A 25,069-nucleotide genomic window follows, 5' to 3' on the forward strand; every position below is an offset into this window, starting at 1 on the left:
CCACCCCAGCTCCTCCCTAAAAAACGAGGGTGAAGACTTGTGCCTGTAAAACTTCTGGGTGGTGTTAATGTTGGTCAAAGGAAAGTAAATTCTATTGTGAACCATCCTCCTGCAACATGTTTTCAAGCAACAGTGAAAATATAAACGTTAAGCACCTCAGACGTCTATTTAATTAGAGCAGTTATTTATGTAGGAGAGCCAGCTACCACAGACATCACGTCATTCATTTAGCCGTAATTAGTTCAATATTGACGCAGACAGATGATACAAACATTATTCAAGATGTTTTCTAGGTGCTTTAATTTGACGCAGTGGCAGTTCCTTTGTGATGAGAGACCAGAGACGGACGAGTAAACAGGCCAACGCCGGGGTCATCAGACGAACGGAGACAGACGATAAGAAACAGATGCTCAGGTGGACGTCCAGCCCGCGAGTTAGACAGACAGTTGGGTCGGTGTGCGAGGGACAGAGTGACGAACGAGACATGCTGACAGAGGAGGGTGCACAAGAGGCGCCCCGCTGTTCCTTCAGAGACAGACGACTTAGAGGGACAGATCTGAGCTTATGCCCCCCTGTGACTGTCACTGTCTGAGACAGCACAGCGGCTCTGCAAAGATTTGGGAGGAATTTTCAGGGGGTAACATGTGGTGTTGTTGGGATTTGGAAACATTATATCCCCTTTCAACTGCCCATCAAGTGGTGCGCTGGAGCTGCTGACTGTTAAGTGATTACTCCGCGTAACCCCCCCAAGCAAACTTTGGTCAATGGGTTTCTTTTAAATGAAAACTGAATAGCGCCGCGCTAACAAACTGCGCTTTCAGTCTTTTTCCTGTGCACCGTCCTTTATGGATAAACTGCCTGTTTAATGGGACTGGAAAGGGCTTTTGGAAAATACGTGACAGTCATGTGTTTAGACTTCAAAGAACATGACACAAGACTTTACAACCCTGTGACCTTTCAGATTTTTACGACTCAGAAGTGTGACTGCAGGATGTTGCTGAAATCACACTATTGGGGGAAAAAAAAAAAAAGAGTCTTGAAATATGAGAACGAGGCTAGTGGGCCCCGAAAGAGGAGAGTATTACGCTCTCCTTTTCAGACGTCGAGTTCATGTTCTTGTAACCAGTTCACTGACTGTTGAGCATCCGGTAGATGAGGGCGAAAGACAGGGAGGAAGATGAAAGAAAATATGAGCAGGGTAGACGAGAATTGAGTCGGTAAGATGGAGATTGATGACAGATAGGAAGATGAGAAAAGGCTTACAGGGAGGGAGGGAGGGAGGGAGCGAGGGAGGGCCGGTAATCCCAAAAAAACGAGCAGCGAGAGAGATTAAGATGAAGAGGTAAAGGGAGGAAAGAGAGGGATGGCAGTGGCACTACACCAGGCTGCGGCGTGACCTTCCCCAGCGTCCGCTCCCAAGGACAAAGTGTCATCTGTTAACTGTATCCATTCCCAGATGGCTTATCTGCAGTAAACTAGTGTCCAAAAAAATGATATTCATTGCTTCTCAACCCACGTTATCAGTTAAATAAACACTCCTTGGGGGATAGAAATTTCCGCCCCCTGACTTTCGTCCACTTGCACCGACTGCTGTTTGGATATGCTGAGGCCAGCTTTTATCAATTGCTGTAATAAAAACAAGTACCTGTCTCGTGGTGATATACGGCGCCGGTCCCTGCCAGTTTTAGAACATGCTCTCCATACAGCATGGAACTCTCTTAAGAGCTGTGAAGGGAGAACTTCTCCACGGCGTTAAATGAATGATAATATCCCACCGATGTTTAGAAGGACGGGGTTATACTAGAAACACCGGTCGTATAGTTACCACCTTCAAACCATTTTAACAACAAAAAATAATAAAATCCACTAACTACAAGTTTTGTTTGCCTCCAGCATGTTTTGTGGATTCTTTATAGTTTGCTGATGTCTCTTCTGCAGACAAGTTGTGCAGCTAGTGTTAGCATTTTAGCATCCTCCCATTTGAAAACAAGAGATACTGGTGAAGTTAAACGGGAAGAAATTGAGAAATGATTAATTGTGAACTGATATCTTTTAGCTATTTTGATTAGAAGGCATTCAAAATACAATTTTTGAATACAACAAAGGGAGATTCTCCTTGCCACTGTCACCCTCAGCCTTGCTCTGGAGGTTGCAGGCTGGTTTTTGTGAAGCGTTTTGAGACAATTTGTTTTGTTATTGGCGCTATACAAATAAAACTGAATTGAATTGAAAATGTCCTTTAGTCCAGGGGTCTTCTACGTTTTTCAGGCCAAGGACCCCCAAACTGATGGAGGCCTTAAGGAGGGACCCCCTATCTACCTACTATATGCGTTCTATATTAAACATTAAATTTGTGGGGGGAACTCCCCCTGTAAATGCAATCATATTTTTAATTTACAATCCCAAAGAAGGAAGCAGACATTCAGGATGTATGCTGCTGCCATACACGAACAGACAATTTTCTCTCATTTCATACAGGGAATATTAAAACACAGACTTTTAGCCAGAACGCTCCATCAGAGACAATATCCGAGTTTAAAATTTAGAAAAGAAAAAAGCTAAATTGTTTCAAATTTAAATCTGCTTACTTAAATTTCGTGAAAATAGAAGGTTTTGATTTGAAAACAGAGGGGGGAAACTCTTTTTTTATATCTTTCCACGTGTACTTGGCTCCGAGGTTAAACTGCATGCGTATGTGCTAGCGTGCATGTCTCGCAGTGCACCACAGCCGCACATAATCAGCGGATAATAACAACACGTTGGGAGTCGCTGCCCTAGCGTAAATCAATGGGCAAAATAATTGCTAATACACTGGTTATCGATTACCGTGCCCGCCGTGCTCTCATTTTCTGGGGCGACTCCGGCTAAGCGCTAACGCACTGACAAGGGTAAAGTGCTATTTCTCCAAAAGGCGCACAGACCGACAGCTGGGCAGGAAAAAAAAAAAAAAAAAAAATGACTACGGGGCCTCTGCAGTAATTCTTAATTGACACCTGTCAGAGCAATGGCAGCAGTCACAGCTGCAGCAACAGAACATCTACCCGACTCTTGTTCATCCGTCACTTTTAATACCTTTCCTTCGCGGTCTCTCTCCGTGTTGTCTTCTCCCCCCTCCGTCGCCCACGCCCTGTCTCACCCACCCAGATGTTCAAGGTTGGTCAACGGAAGCAACTTCAAGGCTAAACGGCACAAGGAGAGCAGTCATAACTCACGGCTCCCACCTCAGCGCTGGTTTTGAACGTTTGCGGATCAGAGGGTTTGGTCTCAAATTCACCACGGTCACGTATCTCCTGCACGATCACCGCAATTACAGCAATACGGCCACCGCTTCCGTGGCGATTTCCAACACGTCGAGCGGAGACGACAAAACAAAATACAGTTGCAGAGTAATTTCTAAGATCAACAAAAGCAACAACACCGTCTCACCAAGAGCAGCGTCAGCCACGGCCTGGCACGCGCTACCGACAACGCAACCGCAGCCACAACACACACACAAACACGCCAGAATAAAATAGATTTGGACATGCAGACACACAAAACTTCTGGATGTAGGACAAAAGCTGTGAACAGACAAATGTGTGTACTACAGTGGCGGTAGACAGGATCTCCCCTGAGCACACGCTGACCTCTGAGTGTACTCCGGACCTCCCAGCGTCTCGTCCTAAATCATGACTTGACGTTTTTCTCCTTCTTTTCCACGTCCCTTTCGCCTCCTCCGGCCTGATTGTCTTTGTCTAATTCTTTGCCTAATTCGTAATTATTAGGGAAACAGCCTAAGTACACTGTTTATGCGGAAAAAGCAAATGCAGCTGGCCCACCTTGGGGGTCTGGCAACCCGCTGCTGCTTTGCTGGAGCCTCCAGAGATGCTAAGGCTTTAACTAAATGTGCACCTTTAAGCGTTGCCTCAGTTGTTTAAAGTTACGGCTGATGGCTAGAAATCCATGCAAACCCGTTTTCTTTGCCGTACATGATAGTAAACTAATGGTGGATCACATGTTGCCTTGTTAATATTCAGATTTTCACACTTTTTCCTTCGGGAGTTTAGAGACGAAGGCGTCCAATGACGAAAATGGAAAGAATTAGTTGCTACATTATCCAAAAAGTCTCTAAGCTGGTGTATACTGTACATACAAGGCAATCAACTGAATTTATTTTAGAGCCTCTGCCTGTTCTTTCAATCAACTTGCTGTGTTTTTTTTTTCTGCAAGCAGGGAAACTTTTCCTTCGTGTGTGTGCACTTCACATTAATTAGCAACTGGTGGCCTAAACCCCTCGGGGAGACTCATGCGAATGATTTCATTCTTGTTATTATTCCTGTTATTATTTTACATCCCCACTGCACGTCGCGGCTTTTGTTTTGCAGCCGTTTTGAATCGGAGCCAAGATATCTTAGTGAATCGAAAACAGCCGCGCCGAAACCGAGAGACACTGAGTGCAGGATGTGTTTAAGACGGAGGATGCTAGCGAGTCTTATTCCCGTAAAAAAAAAAAAAAAAAATGGCCTTGTTTTCTTTTTTATTTCTTTTGTCAAGGCTCCTTGTGTCGTGCCTGAGTGAAAATCCAGGTTTTCCTGTTTCCTCTGAACCTCATTAAGCTCGGGGATAGTTTTACCCCCGCGCCTGCAGCGCCGAATGCCTTTACATCTTCACTCGGCTGGCGGGTCTAATTCCCACATATTTTCAATTCAACCCTCTCTTTTCCATAAGAGCAGTCATCGATCTTCATTTGTCACTTAACCTCCACGAAGATGAGGACGGAGAGCGGAGAGTTGTGTGAGCGTGCGTATTAGTGTGTGTCTTTGATTTCCTGGAGGCCCACTGCCTCTGACACCACATGCAAATGAAAGCACTGGTGTAGCGAAGTGTGGGATAGCAAATATACCCACTGACTCCTTCAGTCAATGTCACCTGTTAATGACACTTTACATACACTGCATTATCACAGGATCTGAATATTTCACATTCACACACACACACACACACACACAGGCAGGGTTTACACACACACACTCCTCATCTTGCTCAGTGACACAAACACACACACACAAACACGCTCTGTTCTCATCTACAGACTTTTCACTTCAAATAAAAAAATAAATATATTTCCTTCGCAGCGCCGCGTCTCAACTCCTGACAAATGTCATTAAATCCTTTATCAGAAGCATCCTGATAAAACTAACACAAGGTTCTAATAGTCATCCTTCGGTGCTCGCTTCTTTAGTTGACAGGTGCCGTGAGCTAAATTCCTGCAGAGGAACACAACGCCGGGTAACAACAACAAAATGTATTAACGCTGCTTGGCTTAGAACTTTGTTCCTGTTCTGTCAAACAAACCAAAAAGCTGTTAGCGGGGAGATCAGAAGGAAAGCTGGAAGAGAGTCTTTCGCATTCGCGGGTGCCACATTAAGGTACTGAAAACCACCGCCGCGGCGCGGCTACTGGAGGAGCTCACACCGACCGCAGCCTCCTCGCGTCCGGCGACCGCGGCAACTTCGCGCGTCACGCCCACTGGCTGGTCACGTGACCGTGCCGGCGACCTCAGTGGTCGAGTTTACTCTAGAACGACAGCGGAGGTGGTTAACGCCGCCGAGTTGATCTTCTATCAAGGCAGCTCGACACCTGGCTGGATTTGTCAGCGGTAATCGGTGGAGCCGTCACCGGGCCTGTCAGATACCTGGATAATTAGGGAGCGCGGCTAACGACGCCGTGGAGAAGAAGGGAAGCTCCACCCCCTCCGAGTCGTAATTAAGAGAGTCCTTTTGAGGCAGTGGTAGTGGCAGTAGAGGGGGGTCTGTAGTTTATTCTGCATGTAGAAACGTATGTTAAGCTAAACTGTAAATGTGCTTCATAGGAGACGTTCATTCATGCATCCACAGTCCAGTCTAACTAAGATTCACGGTCGGAACTAGCACATTAATACCTCACCTCAGCTCCATTAAAAAACAAAAAACTAATTACTCCCTTCATGTATAAAGGATTCCCACATGCTCGTGTCTGACAGTGTAACGGCATCACTCGAGCTAATTCCGTCACCTGACCTCTCCGTGAAGACTCCAGCTCCAGGATCAGATAGTTCGAAACTTCTTCATTTAGGAGGGAAAATAAACCGAGCGCTAACCCGGTGTTAATTAAACCTGAGAACAGTGTACCCGCGCATCGCATCACGCCACATCTCACTGTGGATTGGTCACTCGCTGTTCGCCTCCCCCTCTCCCCCTCCCCCTTCTCTCAGCCTGTAAAGTGTTGTGCAGGAAAGTGATGTTATTTTTATTTCGAAGCCAGACCTTTTTAACTCCCGCGGAATAAATTAAACACGGTGTCACGCCGTAATCACGCCGACACGTTGAATGATTAGTTGACAGATTCATTACTTAGAGTGACAGTGTTTGATTGAAGATAAGGCAGTTGGCAAACTAAAAGCAAGAGCAGACGTGCGGCGGCAACATTAATTCTCCAACAGCAATCAGAACTGTGACCCCAGTATGGAGGCAAATATAGAGTTATGGCGTCTTTGTATATGTCATATACCTATCTGCTAATTAAAGGAATTAACGGTTATCTAGCTGTTATATATGCAGCATGTTGACACGGTTAAACGCGACACTGCTGTCAGTGCAAACACAGACATCATACACAGGAATATCACAGTCGTATTGTTGCATTTTCTCCGGGTATAAAATTGATTCTGTGCATTTCATGGCACTTTCAGTGGGCTAGCAATTAACCATCACCACAAATGTCCGTTTTGATTAACAGATCTGTGCATTAAATAAAAAAAAATACAGAAAAATGTCTTGCCACAAGCCAGGCTGACATCTTCAAACCGTTTCGACCAACCAACAGGCCACAACGAGCAGCACCTCCTCACATCTGAGAACATCACTGCGACGTCCAATCTATTTTTCTTTTTTGATAAACAACTTAAACGGTCTAATTGGTTAACTAATCCCATCAGCGACAACACTGACTGCACACAATCGAAGGCAACACCTGCAGTTACACTGTATTATTTTTATTAGTTACCACTGTGAATGGTTTTGCGTACGATTTCTGGGAAAAAACAAAACAGAAATTGCTGTTTCCACTGTTGTAATTTAATCTCCTCTTACGCTTTTATTCTCGTCCCAGTTACTTGATACCACTGCCTTGTTTACCTTCCATAATTACTTCAGATGTACATCAACACAACTGCACTTCAGAGAGGAGACAAAAAAAAAAAAAGAAAAAAAAAGACGAGGACGACGACAAATGACTGCAGCAAAAGTCTCTGCTGCTCAAATTGCACTGCACTGAACTCTAACTGCCAAAACTAACAGATGCAGTAATGCGGTTCCAAATGAAAGAACACTGATGTATTGTCACTGGTCATAAACTAGATAGGGTGCAGCGCCATTACAGGGTCTAAAATCATCACTGTGACTGATGAAACAGAGCCCATTTGAAATGGCACACAAAGAGCTATTGAAGGCTCTTTCTCTCACTGAGGAGCATATGCAACATTTTTGTTTCAGTGCAACTGCAATGTGACAAATGTGGGTTGTGGAAATATCTGGTAATGAACTGCAAAAGAAACCAAGAAAAAAGAAAAGAAAGAAAAAAAAAAGCGTTTATAGGTGTGTGTGCACGCCGCTTCGCTGAGGGCGCAGTCACGCTGTGGAGGTGTTAAACTTTCTGGGCTGACCGCGTGTCAAGAACTGGAAATAACGCAGAGACAAAGCCTGCCACGTTGGGATTGACCATTACTGCCCCCGTGATGTATGCGTGTGTCAGAAACGCAGACAATTAAATCAATATTCAAAAGCGGAGCCGGAATGAGGCCACTTCAGAGCTCAGACAAATAACCAGAAGAGAAACACTCTTTCTGAGCGCTTTCCAGCAGCATTTCGAGGCAGAGGTAGAAACCATCCATTTTCCCCGAGCAGGCTTGTTCTTCAAACAACATTTCTCTCTATCCATCACTAAAGCCTCGCGTCAATTAGAAATTACAGCCCCACAGAGTTCAAAGTCTTTCCCGTCACAACCTTGATTAAGTCTGCTTAACCTCACATTTCCACCGCCTGCTTAACATTCTACAGCTGTTTTATTCGGCTTTGGTCATTACTGCACCAGCTTCAAAGGCTCCTCTTTGCCGTCATTTGGAAATGCGTGTCAATCACACGCATCTCCCAGGGACATCAAATAGATTGCGGAAAAAACACGCGAGCCTCTCGGGCGAGCGGCTCCGCGTCTGGTCAGCTCAGCGGCGGGCGTGCCAGGCCGGGGGCCGGTCAAAGGGCGAAGCTACGGGGAGCTGAAATGGAAACCGTGGCGTGGAAATATGTGTATACATGATCATTTGCTTTCCCTGGTGTCCTTCTGCTAAATCAGTGGGAACAGAATGTGAGCTGAACATCTGAAACACGTCTAAATACTTTAGTAACTTGGGTGTTTTTTCGTGCTAAATTCACGGGGCTATTTGATAGGTTTGTTAAACAAGGAAGTAAATTACGAGAGTATTTATCACACGAAGCCAGAGTGTATGTGTGGTGCCTAGTTGTGATTTCTTTTTATGCTCCTCACTATTTTTCCTAAACATATATAAAACAAACACTTCCTGTTTCCAGGGGGTGAACACAGAGGTCAGGTCAAGGGATTAAAGTGACCGTTGGAGGTTACCTCTCCTGTTTACCCTCCAGTCTTTTAGGACTATTTCTGTGTGAGATGCCCCTCTGTGATCTCGCTACGCCCCAGCACTCCTCCTCCTCCCCCTCCTCCTCCTCCCCCCTCCTCCCTTGTTCCCTCCCCCTTGGGTATTAATCGCAAAGTATTTATCCCGCTTGAGAACTTTTCTTTCAATTTGTCTTTTCTCTGCTCCTCGGCGGGGGCAAAAAGTTATCCTTTGAGGGAGTCCAGCTGCCGGGCGCATGCGTGTCTCTGTGGTGAATGATTTACTGATGTTTATCAGGAATGAATAGATGAAAGGCAGTCGCATGACAGGCGATCAATCAAGCATCAAATCAAGGATGGCAATCCCAGAGCGGAACACAGGCTGAAAAATACGCTACTTTTTCTTTCTTTTCTCTCCGTTTTTTTTCTCTCCCCCCACTGACACTAACACATCAAACACGCTGGCCTGTAAAATGAGATAAGCTGAGCTTTGTTTGGAGAACTTGGATGCTGGCAACCTAGTCAAGGATCAGCTTTAAAGCGTGCAGCTTTGCATCCATTTCTCACAGGGAAAGTTGGCACCGACGAACGGCTGCGTAAATGAAACAGTGCTGTATCCAGTCTAACATGGCTCACTAAAATAAACTTTATTCTGGCTGACTGGGATGAGGGAAACTACGCATGTAACCGATCCGCTCCCCCACTCAATGCATATAGTAGATAGAATCCAATGATAGCCCTCGCATTATGTCCTCTATCAGGCCTTATCAGCTGCGTAAACTTGTGCAGACCCACGTTCTGAGCCTTGGAGGTAGAGCGGTGTGTTTTGTTTGCAGAGCCGGGGCTTACCTGCTGACCGCCGCGGTGCTTGCTGCTTTCTCCTCGGCATGCTGCTGCAAGACTTTCCGCTTGACTTTTCATGCAGAGATCAAAATAGCGCACAGAGCTGGAGAGGAAACCGGTGCGAAAGGAGAGGAAATCAAAGCTAGCAGCGTTTCCTCAGTTCTTCAGGCGGGCGACAGAATTAAAGTGTGGATCCCTCGCAGGGGCGAACAAGTCTCTCTTTATCGCTGCGATTTTCACTCCGAGCACGCGTCTCGGATCATTCTCTTAATCGCGGGGAGAGTCCGGTGACAAGGCGGTTACAGATGGCTCGGCTCGTCCGTTAACTTCTGCCGATCGCAGAAACTCATCGCGGACTGGCGTGGAGGAAACTGGCGGAAAGCTTTCGTGCGGATCTCAGTCTATCGGGCAGGGGTACGGAGAGCAGCCCGAGCCCCTCGACGCGCTTCCATTAAAACGTGTTTACACCCCTCGGTGGACTACTTCATACCTCTGGTAACAGCGAAAGTGAAGAAAACGGAGCTCCCGTGCTTGCGTTTTAACTCAGTCGGCGGCGGAGACGAGTCCAAACTGCGTTTGTTGCCTCTCCGCTTGCTTCCTTCCTTCCTTCCGTCCGTCCAGGTGCCAGCTCCGCGCTCCGACCTCCGCTACAGGAGGAAAATCAGGAAAAAAAAAGGAGAGGAAAGAGTGACACGTTAGGCGGGCTAGGGTGTGTGTCAATCAGTCAAGCGTGTGCGCGGAGAAAACCCCACAGCCATCAACTCACATCCCTTCACCCAGGAAAAACAAAAAAACAAAAACAGCCCGTGGATAATGAAATACTCACATACGCGCTCAGCGTCCGATTGTCAACACGGACACTTGACGAATTTCTCCCAAACTCGTCACAAAAGACACGCGAAGCAGAGCCACCCGCTGAGCTGCACACTCTGGTTTTATTGTTTCCACCTTTTTTTTTGTTGTTGTTTTCCCCCCAATAAAATATTATTGTTTATTTTAAAAGCGCAAGGAGCGTCCCCGGGTATTCTCCGCAGTGAAATAAATGTGCGCACATTGGTGATGCGCGGTGCGTTCAGACAGCTCCCACTGATAGACAGACACATCCAGCTGCCTTTCCGGCCTCTCCTTTACTCCACCCCTCCACAAGCGTCACCCTGACAGTCAGAGCCCACCTGTCAATCTGCTGCTCTAATTGTTCACTGGGACGGCTTTCATTTCAACGCCTCTCTGTCCCCGCACACACACGCGCGCGCACGGACGCGCAAACACACACACACCGTGGGGGTATTCAGGAAAGGTGCGTCCTGTGCGTGGACGCAGCCGATTTGTGGCCAAACAATGGAAGGAGAGGCGCATCAAAGTTAACGCGCAGCGTGGGATTTGTCAGTTTAAAACGGGCTTCCGTTCAGTTACAGGATTCAACGTTTATGGCTACTCTCATTTTAATCGGCAAAAAAGTACACAAACCAGCAAAGCTAATAAGACGTTGTTTATCCTACACAATGAGAGTCTTTAAACACATCATAATCAGGCCTGCTTATTATTGGGGTTATGTTTTGAAACTTTCAAAGAAATTTACATTTAATATATTATATATGTATTATATATATTTAATATATACGTAAACTTAAAGTAATTGCCTCATGCATTCAAATAATGATTTTAACATTTTCAATAATAAAAAATATATATATTATTTTTGCGCTTCAGCTTGACACAACCGATGAAGAGTGATAACGGTGCCCGTTTACAACTAGTTCAGTTTGCATTTCGAAGTTCGCAGTAGCCGTGGTAGTTTCGGTGACCTCTTTAGTGGGACAAAGGAGGCTGCAGATCAATCCGTTACACCTTTTTAGTGAGGCTTCTGGAGAAGGGGAGGGGCTCTGAATCCACCAGAGGCTCCATTAACAGCCCCACACTCTGTCCTAACTATTATCCGCCATAAAGTGTTTATAAAGCGCACACAACTGGGCCAATGTTGTCTCAAATGAGACGACGTGATGCGCCCCGATAACCGCAGGGCGTTGAGGAAGAGAAAGAGGGGGTGGGTGGGGGGGAGAAGTCGTAAATTTGTTTTGAGTCTAATAGATGGTGCGGTGATTATAAGGACTCAACTTGGATGGCACGGAAACTGGCACGGTTCAGAGTGTACGCGCTTTTTCTTCTCCACGCACCAGGACTTACTTTCATCCAGATGCACCGTCCGGGCTATGAACCACCGGGCAGTTTGGACCAGGAAACCGGATTAAAAACTCCCCGCACGCCGCCCTGCTCTAGCTGATCCTGGTGAGTTTCTGAATTTTAGACAACATTGTTTGTTTTTTTGTTGTTTTTAACAGTGAGTTCGTTGTAAAGATTACGCGCAGACGAGAAGCTCAATCGAAGTTATTTTTTTTTTCCTTCTCAACGATGCGTTGCATGTTTGTCTGAGCTTGCAAACCCGATAAACTGCCCAGGCAACATGCACGAGGTCGCTTATGAGGTAAAAGAAATACCGAGTAGTACCGCCCCAACATCTGTCTGTCCCTGTCTGTCAGAGAGGCCTGGGCGCTGATTGATGGAGCAGACCTACGTCACTAATGTTTCCATCTCAGAGCGCAGAGCTGCAGCTCATCACTTATTGTTCTTTTACTCAGCAAAGCTGCTGGAGATAAAATAATAATAATAATAATAATAATAATAAAATTCCTTGTACTTGTAAATTATGTCACATCCAAATTTGAATGAATTTAAACAAAAAACAAGATCAATTTTCTTTTTCTTTTCTTTCTTTTTTTCTTTTTTGCAGCCTTCTCATTTAAAATAGTCTGGATTACTGTTGTTGTCTATGTAGCTGCCTTCTTCAAAGTGCCTTTTGTGAGTCAGTGTGTGGAGAGCTGCAGTGCCACAAATCTGGAAAGAAAAAAGGTTGAATGTATTTGTGGAGGAGGCAGAAAAACTGCTTTTGAGCAAAATCAACTTTTTTTTTTCATAAATTTACAGTTTTGAGGATTTATCTGAATAAAATGCAGCTGAAGAGGTTCACAGATACATCCCAAATTAAAAATAAAACACCGGGCACACACTCAAATGCCAGTTTATTAGGCACGCTAGTGAAAACGAATGCATCCTAACGTGACCGTCCTGCACTAAATCTTGAGTCTTTGGGAAGTTTACGGCATTTGCTCCTATTAACTAAGAGCGGGCTTTTGAATCAGCTGTGTTCACTACTGAATCTTATTGTGTCGTGGCGAAACGCTTCTGCTATTCTGACAGCCCCATTTTAGTCGGGGGGGCCAGGCTAAACAACAGAAACACTTTTTAATCCGCCGCAGTTTAACAGCACCACAAACTACATCCTCCAAAACGATCGTTCGGTTTAATCACCGCCGACATAAACTGAACATAACAACGGTCATGAAGCTGAGATTTAGTGTGTGACTGTTTTACTGGAATGCATCTGTTTTCACTCGTGAACCTCGCGAAGCGGCAAGCAAGTGTACCCCGCCTTCAAGTACAAAGTGTTGATTTAGTTAATATTTGGTGTTGTGATGCTCGCTGAGAGAATAAGGCAGCGTCTCTCGCTGTAAACAGCGGGGGGACGCTTGTGTAAGATGTGATCCCAGGCCAGCAGAGGGGGACATGTGGTTCAAGAGGAGAGGGCAGGAATCAGCAGGGCATGTGCAAGCTTCTCTCTCCAAAGCGAGGACACGTTCATGCTTATTTCCTCTTGCTCTGTCTTCAGATTGAAGCACGTTCTGTGTTTATATGCAGCCAGTGTCAGTGTCTTCCTGCATGTCCTTTCTTCTTTTTTTTCCGTTGAAACTCCTCTCTCAGTCCTCATTTACTCTTTCCTTTTGAACGCATTTCCAGTGAAAGCCTCCTCTCTCCGTCTCTGTAACCTGTGACCCGACTTCCAAACAGCCAGCCACACACGATCCGGAGATTACGCTCCAAATTGCTCGCCGCCGCCGCCGCGGCTCCACTGCCCGTGACTCAACCGCCCGTGCCCAAACACGCAAACAGTTGTTTCCTTGCCACCCCCCACCACCACCCCCTCCACCTTACCGGCTTGTATACATGAAGCCCCTCTCCCGTCGTCAACCGCGGCTGGGTGACAGCGAGACGACGTGTCATCCCGTTTCCCCCCCTCTCCTCCCTCAGAGCGGGTGAGAGCGCGCGTGCAGTCGTCATGTGCATCTACATACGTTAGGCTCTCTTTTGTCTTTCCATAGGGCTGACGTGACCGTCCAAAGGGAAGCTGGTTGTAAGATCTCATTACGGATCACAGCGCAGAGAAGTACTGCAGGTTGTCAACTCAGGTGAGGGGCTCCTAAATAATGACAAACATGATTATTTAACCATGTAACTCTGCTGCTTTGAATAACACCGTGTCGTTCCCACAGTAGGAGTAAAGAATATACAGGGAGTGATGCGCCACAGTGACACATGCACACACTGTGTGTGAGATTAATAACTTTTTAAATTTGGTAGGAGGCATCATTAATAACGTACATGCAGAACACTCACACGTGTTTCCATTTATTCCCTTTTGTTTTTGTAAAAAAAAGATCCACAAAAAAATAACACGATGTGCACGAAGTCACGCACCACAGCTACATTTTTTTTTTTTATGTACTTACATCTGGCTTTTACATCAACCAAATGTACAGTTTTGCCTAGTTTTGGTTTTTAAACATGAACGGGTCAATTTAATTTGAATCTATGCATCTGTGTTTGTATTAAAATGCATTTTTTGAAGTATCAACGTCTCCTTAAAAAATCACAAACCGTGAATTTAACTCCCACCTCTTAACATTCATAAATAATTAAGGGCGCGTTGCAACATTTTGGCCCGTGGCTAACCGCCCGAGCGTTTTGCAGCCGCAAACCTCTGATCTCAAACACTTTGGGCTCCTCCGGCGTGATGCGCCGACAGCGGCCTCGCGTGCCGTCCCCGGCGCCCAGACGCGCAAACTTACCCGTCGCGAACTGAAACGGAGCGCAATCTTTCCCCTCTCATTCGAATGAGTTGGGCGAGATGAAAGCTTATGATAATGCCTCTCCTCGTAATCTTGAGTAATCTTCAGTCAATGATGGGTTCCTATCAGATCCCAGACGCTCATTGACAGCCTGAATATAAGAATATATAATAAAAAATTAATAAAGAAGGGGCTCTAACTTTGACGCGAGCTATATCTCCACATCTATCTGATATGACTGCATAATTAAAATGCCAAGTGTGAGCACAGGCAGAGAGAAGGGGTCTGATATTTTATAGAGATTTACTTTTCCTTGACTTGTTTAATGTGTGGACTTAAAAACGATACGTTGCCACCACTCTGACAATGCAATTAAAGGTTTGTAATCCCCACCTTTTTTTTTTTTTTTTTTTTTTTTAAGTTTCGTCAGTTTGGACGAAGACTGCGACGAAACTCCGGCGACAGATGCGGGTTTGTTAAAGAAAAAGCCGAGCCTCAGAGCGAGCGGCCGAGCCAGAACGCGGAGGAAGCAACTTCAGCTCGTTTCCAGCGACTGAGGCAGAAGCGCGCCGCTCCCCTTTAAACACGAGCCACGCTGCGAACCGCCACCACGGGCCACGCTCGAGTGGTGTGAAAGAGAGATTTCCAGCTTCCTGGAAGAACCTCGCTAAAAAAAAATCCTGGGCTGAATAAAGTGACATATTTCACGTTTCAAAATACCAGCCTCCCTGACACGCACGCTCCTTCCCTCTCCTCCTCCCTTGCCTTTTGTTTTCTTTGACACGTGCACTCCAATTAGCATTTTTCAGCCATTAAGGAGGAAAGAGAAGCAGCCAAATGTTTGTCTCTCCGAGCTCTTTTTTTTTTTCCCACCCCGACATGAGTTTCTGAGGGCGTGCGCCGGGGAAAAAACTATAAAACACAGAATATTATCCTCAGAGTTAACATTATCTTCCCCTCATAACAATTACCAATAGCTTTGTGCGGGGAAGTGACAACGCGACTGTTCACGGGAGCAGTTGTCAGTCCACATTTGGAGCAATTAAAATGAGTTTGCGGGGAGAAAACACGAGCGGCGAGGATTATTTTCGTGTCTGGTGGCGTCCCGTTAAACGTTCCCTAAATGTTTCTAACAATATGACTTCTCTCAGACGAGCAGCTCCCTTTAAGGACAACAGAAAAAGCCGCGTGGTAACGTTCAGTCAGACGGCGAGGCTGCAGTCGGAAGCCTTTGCTCTCGTGTGTCAAATCACGGCGTCCTAATCTTCGGCTTTGCTCTTAAATTTAAATCAGCGGATCTCAAATTGCACAGATCCCTCGCTGCGGGCTCGGGCTGCTAAAATCTGTCATAGCTGCCGGCGCGCCGAACATTAAGGGAGAAAATGCTCTTAAAAAGGTGCTTTTCTGACATTAACATGACTTGTGTGCATAACGCCGGTCGATCTGTGTAGTTTGAGGCATATATTTATGAATAGGAACCTTTAATTAGGGCTTGTGTTTCCTCCCTAGTCACATTGAGGGATGGTCCTCGCCGACATTCATTAATGATAATCACCAAGAGCGATGGCGTAGCTACAGGCCAAGTCTCGGGGGACCCGACACTTGAAAAGAAGCATTAAATTACACAGAGGGACTCTTTAATTGCAAAAAGGAAAATATATAGCCATCATTGTTAAATATGATCTTTTGTAAGCCTTTACTGGTTCAGGGATTTGTCTAAGGGCTTCACATGCTCACACTCTTTACAATCCGGAGCCACATTTCGGTTGATGGCGCAGCACGAAACCTGTGTCGATTATAGGTTTCTACCCCGCAGCAAAAGCAACAGCACACTTCAAACTATTTCCGTCTGATTTTCTGAAAGTTGTGTGTCATAGAAACGGATCTGGCACATCTTTCTGCTACATATTTGTTTTCCGTGTGAAGGAATCCTCCTCAGCGGGTTTGATCCGTTCAGAATCCAGCCACTTAGAGACGTGTGAGATCAGAGCCGAGGCGCCTGCGACCGGTGCGACGTCGCCTGGCTCAATTGTTCCCGTCCTTGCAGGGATAAAATGGAAGGTAAATAAATGATTCCCCCCCCCCCTCCCTCCACACACACACACACACACACACACACACACACACAAACACACACACCTCCCCTCCTCTCTGAGCGGTTTCTTTCTTAATGAAAGGGTCTCGATAAAATAAAAAAGTCACGCGTGAACACACACTCACGCGCAGGCGGACACGTGCGTGCCCACATTCGCACTCGTACGCACCCAAACTCCTGACCTAATTGCTCAGTCTCACTCAACTAATTAATCACAGCTGACTTAACATGGTGACAAGGTCAGGTAGGTGACATTCTCCAAAAAAAAAAAAAAAATCCCGTCTTTCTGTCCCTGCTTCTGCTTCTCCTCCTAGCCTTTCGCTTCTGGTTTTTATTTCCAGCGTTTTATTCCTTCGCGCCGACATTTCTTTTCCTTTTGTTCTCCTCTCCACTTATTTTCTTCACTCCCCCCCGTTCCGTCTCTTTCTCCCTCCCCTATCAGATTGTGTCGAGCATGAATCCGAACGCACGGAGAGCGCAACTTGGCCCACATCTATTTTTACCTGTTATTGGTGGGTGGGGGCCTTCTCAGAGGTGAGAGTGGGCATGCTGGGGGAAAAGAGAAAAAAAAAAGGAAGAAAAAAAAAGAGGGGGGGTTAGGGGCGGGGTCACGATGCTCCATTAATCAAAAAGAATGACACTCATGTCGTCCCTGACAACCATCCTGCCACCCATACGTCTCTTCCCCTCCTCCTCCATCCCACTCAAACAGGACAACTTTAGTGATGGGGAGGGCGAAGAAAAAGAAGAAGAAAGAAGAGATAGGGGGCGGGAGGAGGTGGGGAGGGGGGGGGCGAACTTTATTAATCAAGCATCTCAGATTAATTGTTATGAAGTGTCACCCATAAATTCTCCATTTGGATTTAATAATCTTGGAGGTAGACTTAACAATCTCTGTCGTGATTTGAGTTTTATTGAAGAGGCTGCAGAGGGAGAAGGAGACAGAGGGAGAGCGATGCAGTGACACAAATAGCTTCTCAGCGGACAGTCCCTCTCCGCATGACAGTTATGAAATACAATTATCAGCAAGATCTGCTTAAGAATTCATCAACTGCACCCCTGCCTTCCAAGGAGAGAAGGAGGGGAGAGGGAAAAAAAAAAAAAAAAATCACACATACAAAGCAAGTCTTAACTGATAAGGCTTCTCCTTCTCCCCGCAGCCCTTTAACTATCATTTCAATTCCTGCGCCTCAGACGTGTTAAGTCACCGCACAGGTACGGCGCTTTGAAAGCGCGCCGCGCGTTATATTTAAGCACAAATCACCCAGGTAATCAGGGAATATGGTAAACGACGCGCCGCATGCAAATCGGCGAGACGGCGTTTGAAATGCGCTCGCATCAGGGTCAATAATAGCAGTTAATCTCGGCGCGCGCGCTGAGAAATACACTGTCAGGGTATTGTGCAACATCCTGTCAGCTCTCAAAAGTAACAGAATCATAAAACGCAAATGATTTCAATCAATTGTCGCCTAATTGCGGCCGCGTCGTTTGAAACGAATGAGGAACGGCCACTATGTAGGCTGACAGTGTGCATAAAATTAGCATAGCTTTGCATATCGCGGTGCCATTAATGCTAGTTTTATTGGAGGCTTGGGTTTTTTGTCTTGGGGAGAGCACGGGACGAAAAAACAGGGCCGGGCGCAGTCACAGAAGTGGTTCGACTCAACCATCATTAAGGCGCTTTCACAAAAAACGCAGCTAATTTCTGCATCAAAAGGCCAGAATCGTTCCTCAGAAGATTATTTTGTCTGATGTGAGAAAGCTAAAAGTAAGACAGATCTGAGGAGCGGGAAGCTAATGGAAAGTCTTTATGTGACAATTTTTTTGGGGTGGGGGTGGGGGTGGGGGGGCGCCGGAGAAGCTTGTTAAACATGTGCCTTTAACGACACGCTCGCCCTCCGCCAGATATCGTCCTGATCAATGAGGCCGAGGCCCGCGTGAAAAATGACGATAGCTGGATCCACGGTAAATGTTTTAGCTATCAACACTGCCTCATCCTCTGTCACCCAACACCGGGGCCGATCCCTCACTGACACCGCATCCTGGCCTCAGCCTGGTTAAATCCGAGCCCATCTTCTCCCATCAGTAATTGCACTTGTCAGATAGTGATGTGTGGCTTCTCAACGATTCCTTTACTCCGAGGCGCATCCGCGTCGGGCCGGGACGAAGTCGGCGGAGATGGTGGAGAAATGTTCCGATAATTTTGTGACACTTGAGCACTGCGAGAGGCCAGACCACAGACGGCGTGTTTACACGCACGGTGATAACGTAATTAAGAGCGAGAAGTAAAGCGAGGCAAATTACTACAACTACCATGGTAACTCTTTAACCAAGTTAAATTATATGAATTAAGGTCATAATCAGAGTACAACAGGCTCAATTAAGACTGCCTGATTACATGTCAATCTTTCAAATTACTCCTACAGTGAATGGGAGGCAGCCTGAAGTCTTCTTCACGGCAACAAACAAACGCTGCAGTCGATACAAGATCCTTTACATTCTCTTTTTTTTTTCTACCAGTTTGCAGATCAACAAACAACTTGTGATGTTATATAAGTGAACTGTGCTTCATACAAAATATGAACCTCTGGTTGGGCATTGAAATAGGTTTAGTAAATGTATGGATCAGTCTATTTAAGGTATGTTTCATTAGGATCCATTCAGGCTTCCCGTGCTTGTTCACTTTAAAGTAGAAATAATAGAAATTTGGTCCCAAATTTGCCCAAAACACTGCAAAACAAAACAAAAACAACAAAAAAAAAGTCAACAAAGTTTGTGTATTCAGCTGACTTTTATCTTTTCGGGAGGATGTTGCAGAAATTATAATAAAACACACATTTCTTCTAACACATGTTTGGTTTGTGGCTCTGTTTTTTCAACATGAGTGTGTCTGAATTAAAAGTTGAAGTAAGTCGGGACCCCCTACCTGTCTTAATATTATTATTATTATTATCTTTTTATTCCAATCATGCAAAAGTACTGTGCTTGTGCCAGTAAATTGTGGTGTAAAATTCAAAAATATACATAATATGAATATAACTTAATAATTTTTTAATAAAAAAATGTCTGATCAACCAAAAATTTTGCGACTCCCCTGTGGTACCTTCGCGGACACCCTAGGGGTTGCGAACCCCCTGTTGAAGACCGATGATCTATGGTAAGATGTGTAAATGAATTACTGGTGTTGTGCTCTGATCGCCTCTTCTGTGCTTGTACTGATGTCAGTTCTTGTTAAATTTGTACAAAACTTGTGTGAGCTCACTGGTTGTTGCTAAGTAGCATAGTGTGTTGTTTTCCTTGTGTCAGCGTGGTGCGGCGTTAAGTTGACGCCCCAAGTTGACACAACAGTATTTTGATTTTCACATAGAAAAAGAGAAAAGAAAGAAAGAAAAAACTGCTGGTAATGATTCAGAAACTTCTGCCTCTGCTGGAGGCAAAAGAGCTCGTGAGGTTATTATTGCCGATGCTGTTTGATGGTTACGTAACATTAACCATGTGTTTCTGATTTTACTCACTTAAAGGGTTGCGAGTTCGTTTTTAAACCAAAAGACAACATTTCGTAAAAGTGCCTCGTTTTAATCCTAAATACGTTGTTTACGTAGCTAAACCGTCACAGCATTGGCAGATTTGAAAATTCAAGACAGATTCTACAACATTTTGTGAAGATGTTTCTGTTTTAGTGTCCTGCTCTCAAGGACCAATGTAACATCGTGGAGTTATTATTAAACAGCACATCACTCTGACCGTATTTTGCGTTTCATGCTGCACATTTTAGTCTTTTTCTTAAGCAAAAACAGGCGGTAGGCGATACTTCTTCCTCCCACGCAGTTTGAAATGACACCCCAGACCGCAAAATGCATACGTAGCGGCAACAAGCAACATGACTCGTGACTCACGCGCTGTTACACGACACCGGGCTGAACAAACTAGGTGCCTCGTCTTTTATTTTGGTTTCATTTTATCGTGTTTAAAGGCTCAAAAACACGCAAACTTGTGGCCTCAGTGCGGCATTTGTACGTATAATCCAACACCTTCAGCAGAATTTAGAAAAATAAATAAAATCCAACTCCCTCCTCTCCACTGCCCCCTCCCTCCCATTGCCCCCATGGTCAAGGACACTCATATCACTGGACGTCAGGGTAGGCCCCATCCATCAGAAAGCCGTGTGTAATGGAATCAACCGGTGACAATGATCATCAGCACTGCAAACAATGGCCCATAAACATCCCCTGACAAGTGGTCAGGGAGGCGAGATGGGGGCTGGGCGAGGGTCTGGGGGATTTCACATGAGCGCGTATGTACGTACGTACGTACGTGTGTGTGAGTCACTCAGTCAGATACACACCGGAGAGGCCGTAGCGCGAGGTGAGACAGTGATAGTAGCAGAGCGGCGGGGAAATGTGGCGGGGGACGTCTCCTCGAGGGACGGGGATGCGGCGGACCAACAACGCGCTACCTCTGGAAAACAAACGTCCCCCGTGGGTCGGAGTTCAAACACGCCTCAGCTCATTTTAATGGCCTGCCTCCCCTCATCTCTCTCCGTCTTCATTCTCTTTCCTCAGAGTCCGGCGCTTGCAGCAGTCGGGGGATTTGAGCGGAGGGAGACGCTTCCTGGCTTTTTAATGATAAAGTGGTTCAAGCCCTAAAATTACCAGTTTGTACCAAAACAGTAAAATGTGGCTAGACGTTGCTTTTCCCCCGGTCAACGTTGGACGCAACCCAATTAAAGTGGAATTCATAGAAAAGACTTTTTTTTATTATTATTAATATTATTCGTCTGACTGTAAGTTTCCATTTCAAAAAGTAGTAGTTGCTTTTGTCAGGCTGGGTGTTTCGTCACTCCATTTTTTTTATGTTTTTCTCGCGCGCCAGTTTAATTAGCCGCCATTTGTCTCAGCTTTCCCTCTTTTCCTGTGTTTATTCAAACATCAGGAATGACACTGGCCAATTAACGCAATGAGATAGTTTAGCCCTCCGCAGCGCTCGGAACGGCGCAAACCAAGTGGGATGTTTGCCTGGAGCTGGAGAGGACTGGGTGTGTTGCGTCGACACGTGTCAAGGTGTTAAGGAGGAGCAGGAAAGGAGGAGGAGGAGGAGGAGGTGGGAGGGTTCAAAAAAACCCAACGAGGAAGCTCAGCGGGTGTTCGGGAAAAGATATTTTTGTTGCTTTTTTTTTTTTTTTCCCTCCCTATTAGCGGGTCAGTATTATTTGTATAATTTTATTTCAGGCTCTTCAAACGGAGGACGGCTTTGTTATTGGCACAGAAGGAATCATCACTTTATGTCGCGTCGTTAGTGGCAGGCTAAATTGACCCTGAGATTAGCTCACTCTGCAAAAAAAAAAAAAAAAAAATCCCGAAATCCAGGGCAACAGCTGGATAATGGGTGCTGCAGAGATTTACTAATTGTCTCGTATTAATAATTGGCAAAGCTTTCGCTGGAGTGCACATCTAAGCGCTCTTTGTCGTCGACTTGCATCTCGAGGAAGAAGGGCAAAAAAAAAACGAAAAAACACAAAAGACAGCTGAGACGATATCATTAACAGTCTCTCCAAATTGAAACAGTCACCGAAGAGTGTCTTTAAACGTCTCCTCCGGAAGCCTTCTTTTTTTTTTTTCTCTTCCTCGTCGAGTGCAAATGACATCTCGCTCATTTTGCTGGTGGCTACATGACTGATGTGTTGAATGAGACAGTCCGTTTTGACGCTTTTGAAGGATCCCGGTTTTGAAGTAGAAGATTCTGAAGTGGCGGCATATGCTTAGCGAGATAAGTAATTTGACACACAGACATCACAGCGCGCAAATCTTTTCGTCTGGCTGCCTTGAGTGTCCACGTCGGGCGCTTTTTCAAGAACACTTTACAACTGTCACAACTGACTGTCAGCCTGCAAGTGACGCACACAAACGAGCTCATATTGAACACAGATTAAGACAGCTGTCATGTTATTATAATAAAAAATATATATATATATATATATATATATATAGATATCAGTGCAGACTAAAAATACAATTAATTTGATCTTGGGCGTTTTCAAAATGAATTTGCTTCATTAAAGTAATTAAATCAGCTGCACATCCTCGGGAGTGATTTAAAGCCAGAGTCCCCGAAAGCGACAGAAAAAACGGATTCCTTCCCGAATAAGACACATTTGACTGAGCCGCCTAACGCAAACAGACAAACGGGGGAACGCCGCTCGACACAAATAAAGACGCTGCTCGTGCGGTGTATATGCAAACACGTGCACATTCGCACACGCGGCAGTCGGGGAGGTCAGGGCTGCAAACGAAGTCGCTGACATTGTGGCACTTCTTTGGCAGCGCCGTGCAGGTGTCGCCTGCACACAGGCTTCTGAATAAATGGATCTGAAATGATTTACCGAGGGTATCTGCCACCTGAGCACAGACGCACGCACTGCCCCCCCCCCCCGTCACAGCACACACACCCACACACTACTACACACACACACACACACACAACGCAAACTTCTGCCCTCCCTCCCTCCCTCCTCCCTCGCACTCTCACACGGAGACGTTGATGCGAAAGCACACACCAGCACCGAGGGGGGAAACAGAAACCTGGCAGAGCAGGCGAGCATCCTTTTGCACGGTCCTGACTTACATTATCAGAGATTCACCAAACCGTAGGGGGTTTACATTTTGTTTTCGGGGCGCGGTGGAAAATGTAAGGCCGCGCCGAGAACGCTCCCGCTCCCGCTCCCTGACCCCTCTGCTTTGTCCCGTCTGCAGCGCTATCAGCTGAAATATCCGCTGCCACGTTCTAAAAGGAAGCGACGCGAGCGCAGAAGCAGCAGCACGCGAGGCGGCCCGGCTACGGGGCGACACATCTGGATCCCGGCAGCTGTTGTCACCTTTACGAGCCACTTGAGATCATCCTGGAGAACAGCACATTTCTTTGTTTTTTTTTTTGTGTGTGTGTGTTTTTTTTTTTTTTTTTGACATAAAAATGCAGCGTAAGTGAGTTAATAAATACAGTGTGCATGCAAACTGTTAATGCTGTGCGCCCGCGACGCTGTTAGGATCAAAGTGTGCTGCTGTGATGGCACGACGCCCGGCCCAAATACCAACCAAGTAGTTAAGTTCTTTTATTGTCGATGATTCGCTAACATTTCACAGGATGGATAGTAGTGAAACATCATCAAGCAACAGCGCGGATCAGATTTCGCTCTAGGAAGGTGAGAATAAAGCTTTCATACCCAATGCGGAGCTGTGACCTTCCAGTGAGGAGACCTGGGGAGGTGTGAGCGTATGTCGTGATGCAGCTGGATCCTTGTGAGATCAGGAGATCACATGATGACAATCCATCCCGAGGCTTCAAGCTATGAGGCTGGTGGTCTGCGGAGGTGCAGCTGTGGGCCTCTTTTAAACTTCGATGACATGCCAGGTGTCCAAGCTCCTCAGATTGCGCCTTTGTGATTCTTTGGCAGTTCTTCCTACGTAGATGTAATTGGTTGAAGTTACTACAGCACAAATTATCCAGGATTACGGCAATGACAGGCAACAAACTTATGGCAATACATGACTACTTCCATTTCACTGTGGAGGAGAATGGAAAGTAAAGATGTCTGGATTGCTGGATTACCTGCACCTACATCTGTAGGATGTTACAATTACATTACATGTCAATGTTCTTTATGAAACTTGACAGTGCAATATTAAGTTCTGTGTGAAGGTGAGCGAGTGCACCCATCAAGCATAACATTATGACCACTGACAGGAGAAGTAAATAACATTGTTGTGACAAAACAACTGGAGGAACCGTTTGGACCTGGAATTATTATGATGTTACGTAGACATGTACCACCCACCTAGACCGGACCGGACACCCACAGCCCATAGCAGTGACCAGCAGGACGCACAGACACACACAGAAACGCTTTAGAAACAAATAAAAAACATGAAAAACGGCACAAATAGCCCTCAGAAGGCCCCTGTCCACTGATCTGATGAGACACAACTGTTTTGCAGGCACAACGGACCTACACGATATTGAGAAGGTGGTCATAATGTTATGCCTGATTGGTGTAAGCACTAGTACTTCTAATTTCTACAAAAGGCACATCTTATGTGTGAAAGACTCACGAGGAGGAAAATGTCCGAGACCGAAGTAGCACCAGAAAAGAAAGGTGATATTTGAATTGTTTTTCTCCTTTAGTGTAAAACCTCGCCTGGTTCTCGGTACACCATATGTCTGAGCAATTACAACAAGCGAACAATAAAGATACTGAAATGGAACAACCGTCCCAGTTAACTCGTCGTTTGTTGAGCTGTGCTTCATACAATGCACAGACACATTTGTGTTCTTGTGAGTTTGGAGTGAAACTGGACCAGAGGGCAAAATGTGCATCTAATATAACATCATTCATTAATCTCTTAAGCAGTCGCGCAGACAACACAGGTGAAAAACGCACCGAACAAAACAGCGTCTTTGGGACGGAGTAGCGGCAGCGAGTGCGTCGCTTCTTACGGACGACGCAACGGGTGAGCAACACAACACGGGGGAA

The 25,069-nt window shown here is 45.7% G+C and overlaps 1 protein-coding gene and 1 long non-coding RNA gene across 2 annotated transcripts in view; one reads left to right on the plus strand and one right to left on the minus strand.

Annotated features, from left to right (window-relative positions):
• tshz1 (teashirt zinc finger homeobox 1) overlaps positions 1 to 10,737 on the minus strand; it is a 28,051-nt gene extending 17,314 nt beyond the window's left edge. The window contains exons 1-2 of the mRNA XM_047605638.1: positions 10,316 to 10,737; positions 9,496 to 10,136 (exon numbers count right to left, since the gene is read on the minus strand). Coding sequence (XP_047461594.1) covers positions 9,496 to 9,535 — 40 coding nt within the window. The 5' untranslated portion in view covers positions 9,536 to 10,136; positions 10,316 to 10,737. The remainder of the gene's footprint in view (positions 1 to 9,495; positions 10,137 to 10,315) is intronic.
• An 827-nt stretch (positions 10,738 to 11,564) lies between these two features.
• On the plus strand, positions 11,565 to 24,667 carry LOC125019554. The gene is made up of 4 exons (XR_007114090.1): positions 11,565 to 11,775; positions 13,704 to 13,790; positions 14,872 to 16,511; positions 23,295 to 24,667. It is a non-coding gene; the product is annotated as an uncharacterized LOC125019554 (long non-coding RNA).
• Positions 24,668 to 25,069: the final 402 nt, after the last annotated feature.

This window comes from Mugil cephalus, chromosome 14 (genome assembly GCF_022458985.1).
Source record: "Mugil cephalus isolate CIBA_MC_2020 chromosome 14, CIBA_Mcephalus_1.1, whole genome shotgun sequence".
Taxonomy (NCBI): Eukaryota; Metazoa; Chordata; class Actinopteri; order Mugiliformes; family Mugilidae; genus Mugil; species Mugil cephalus.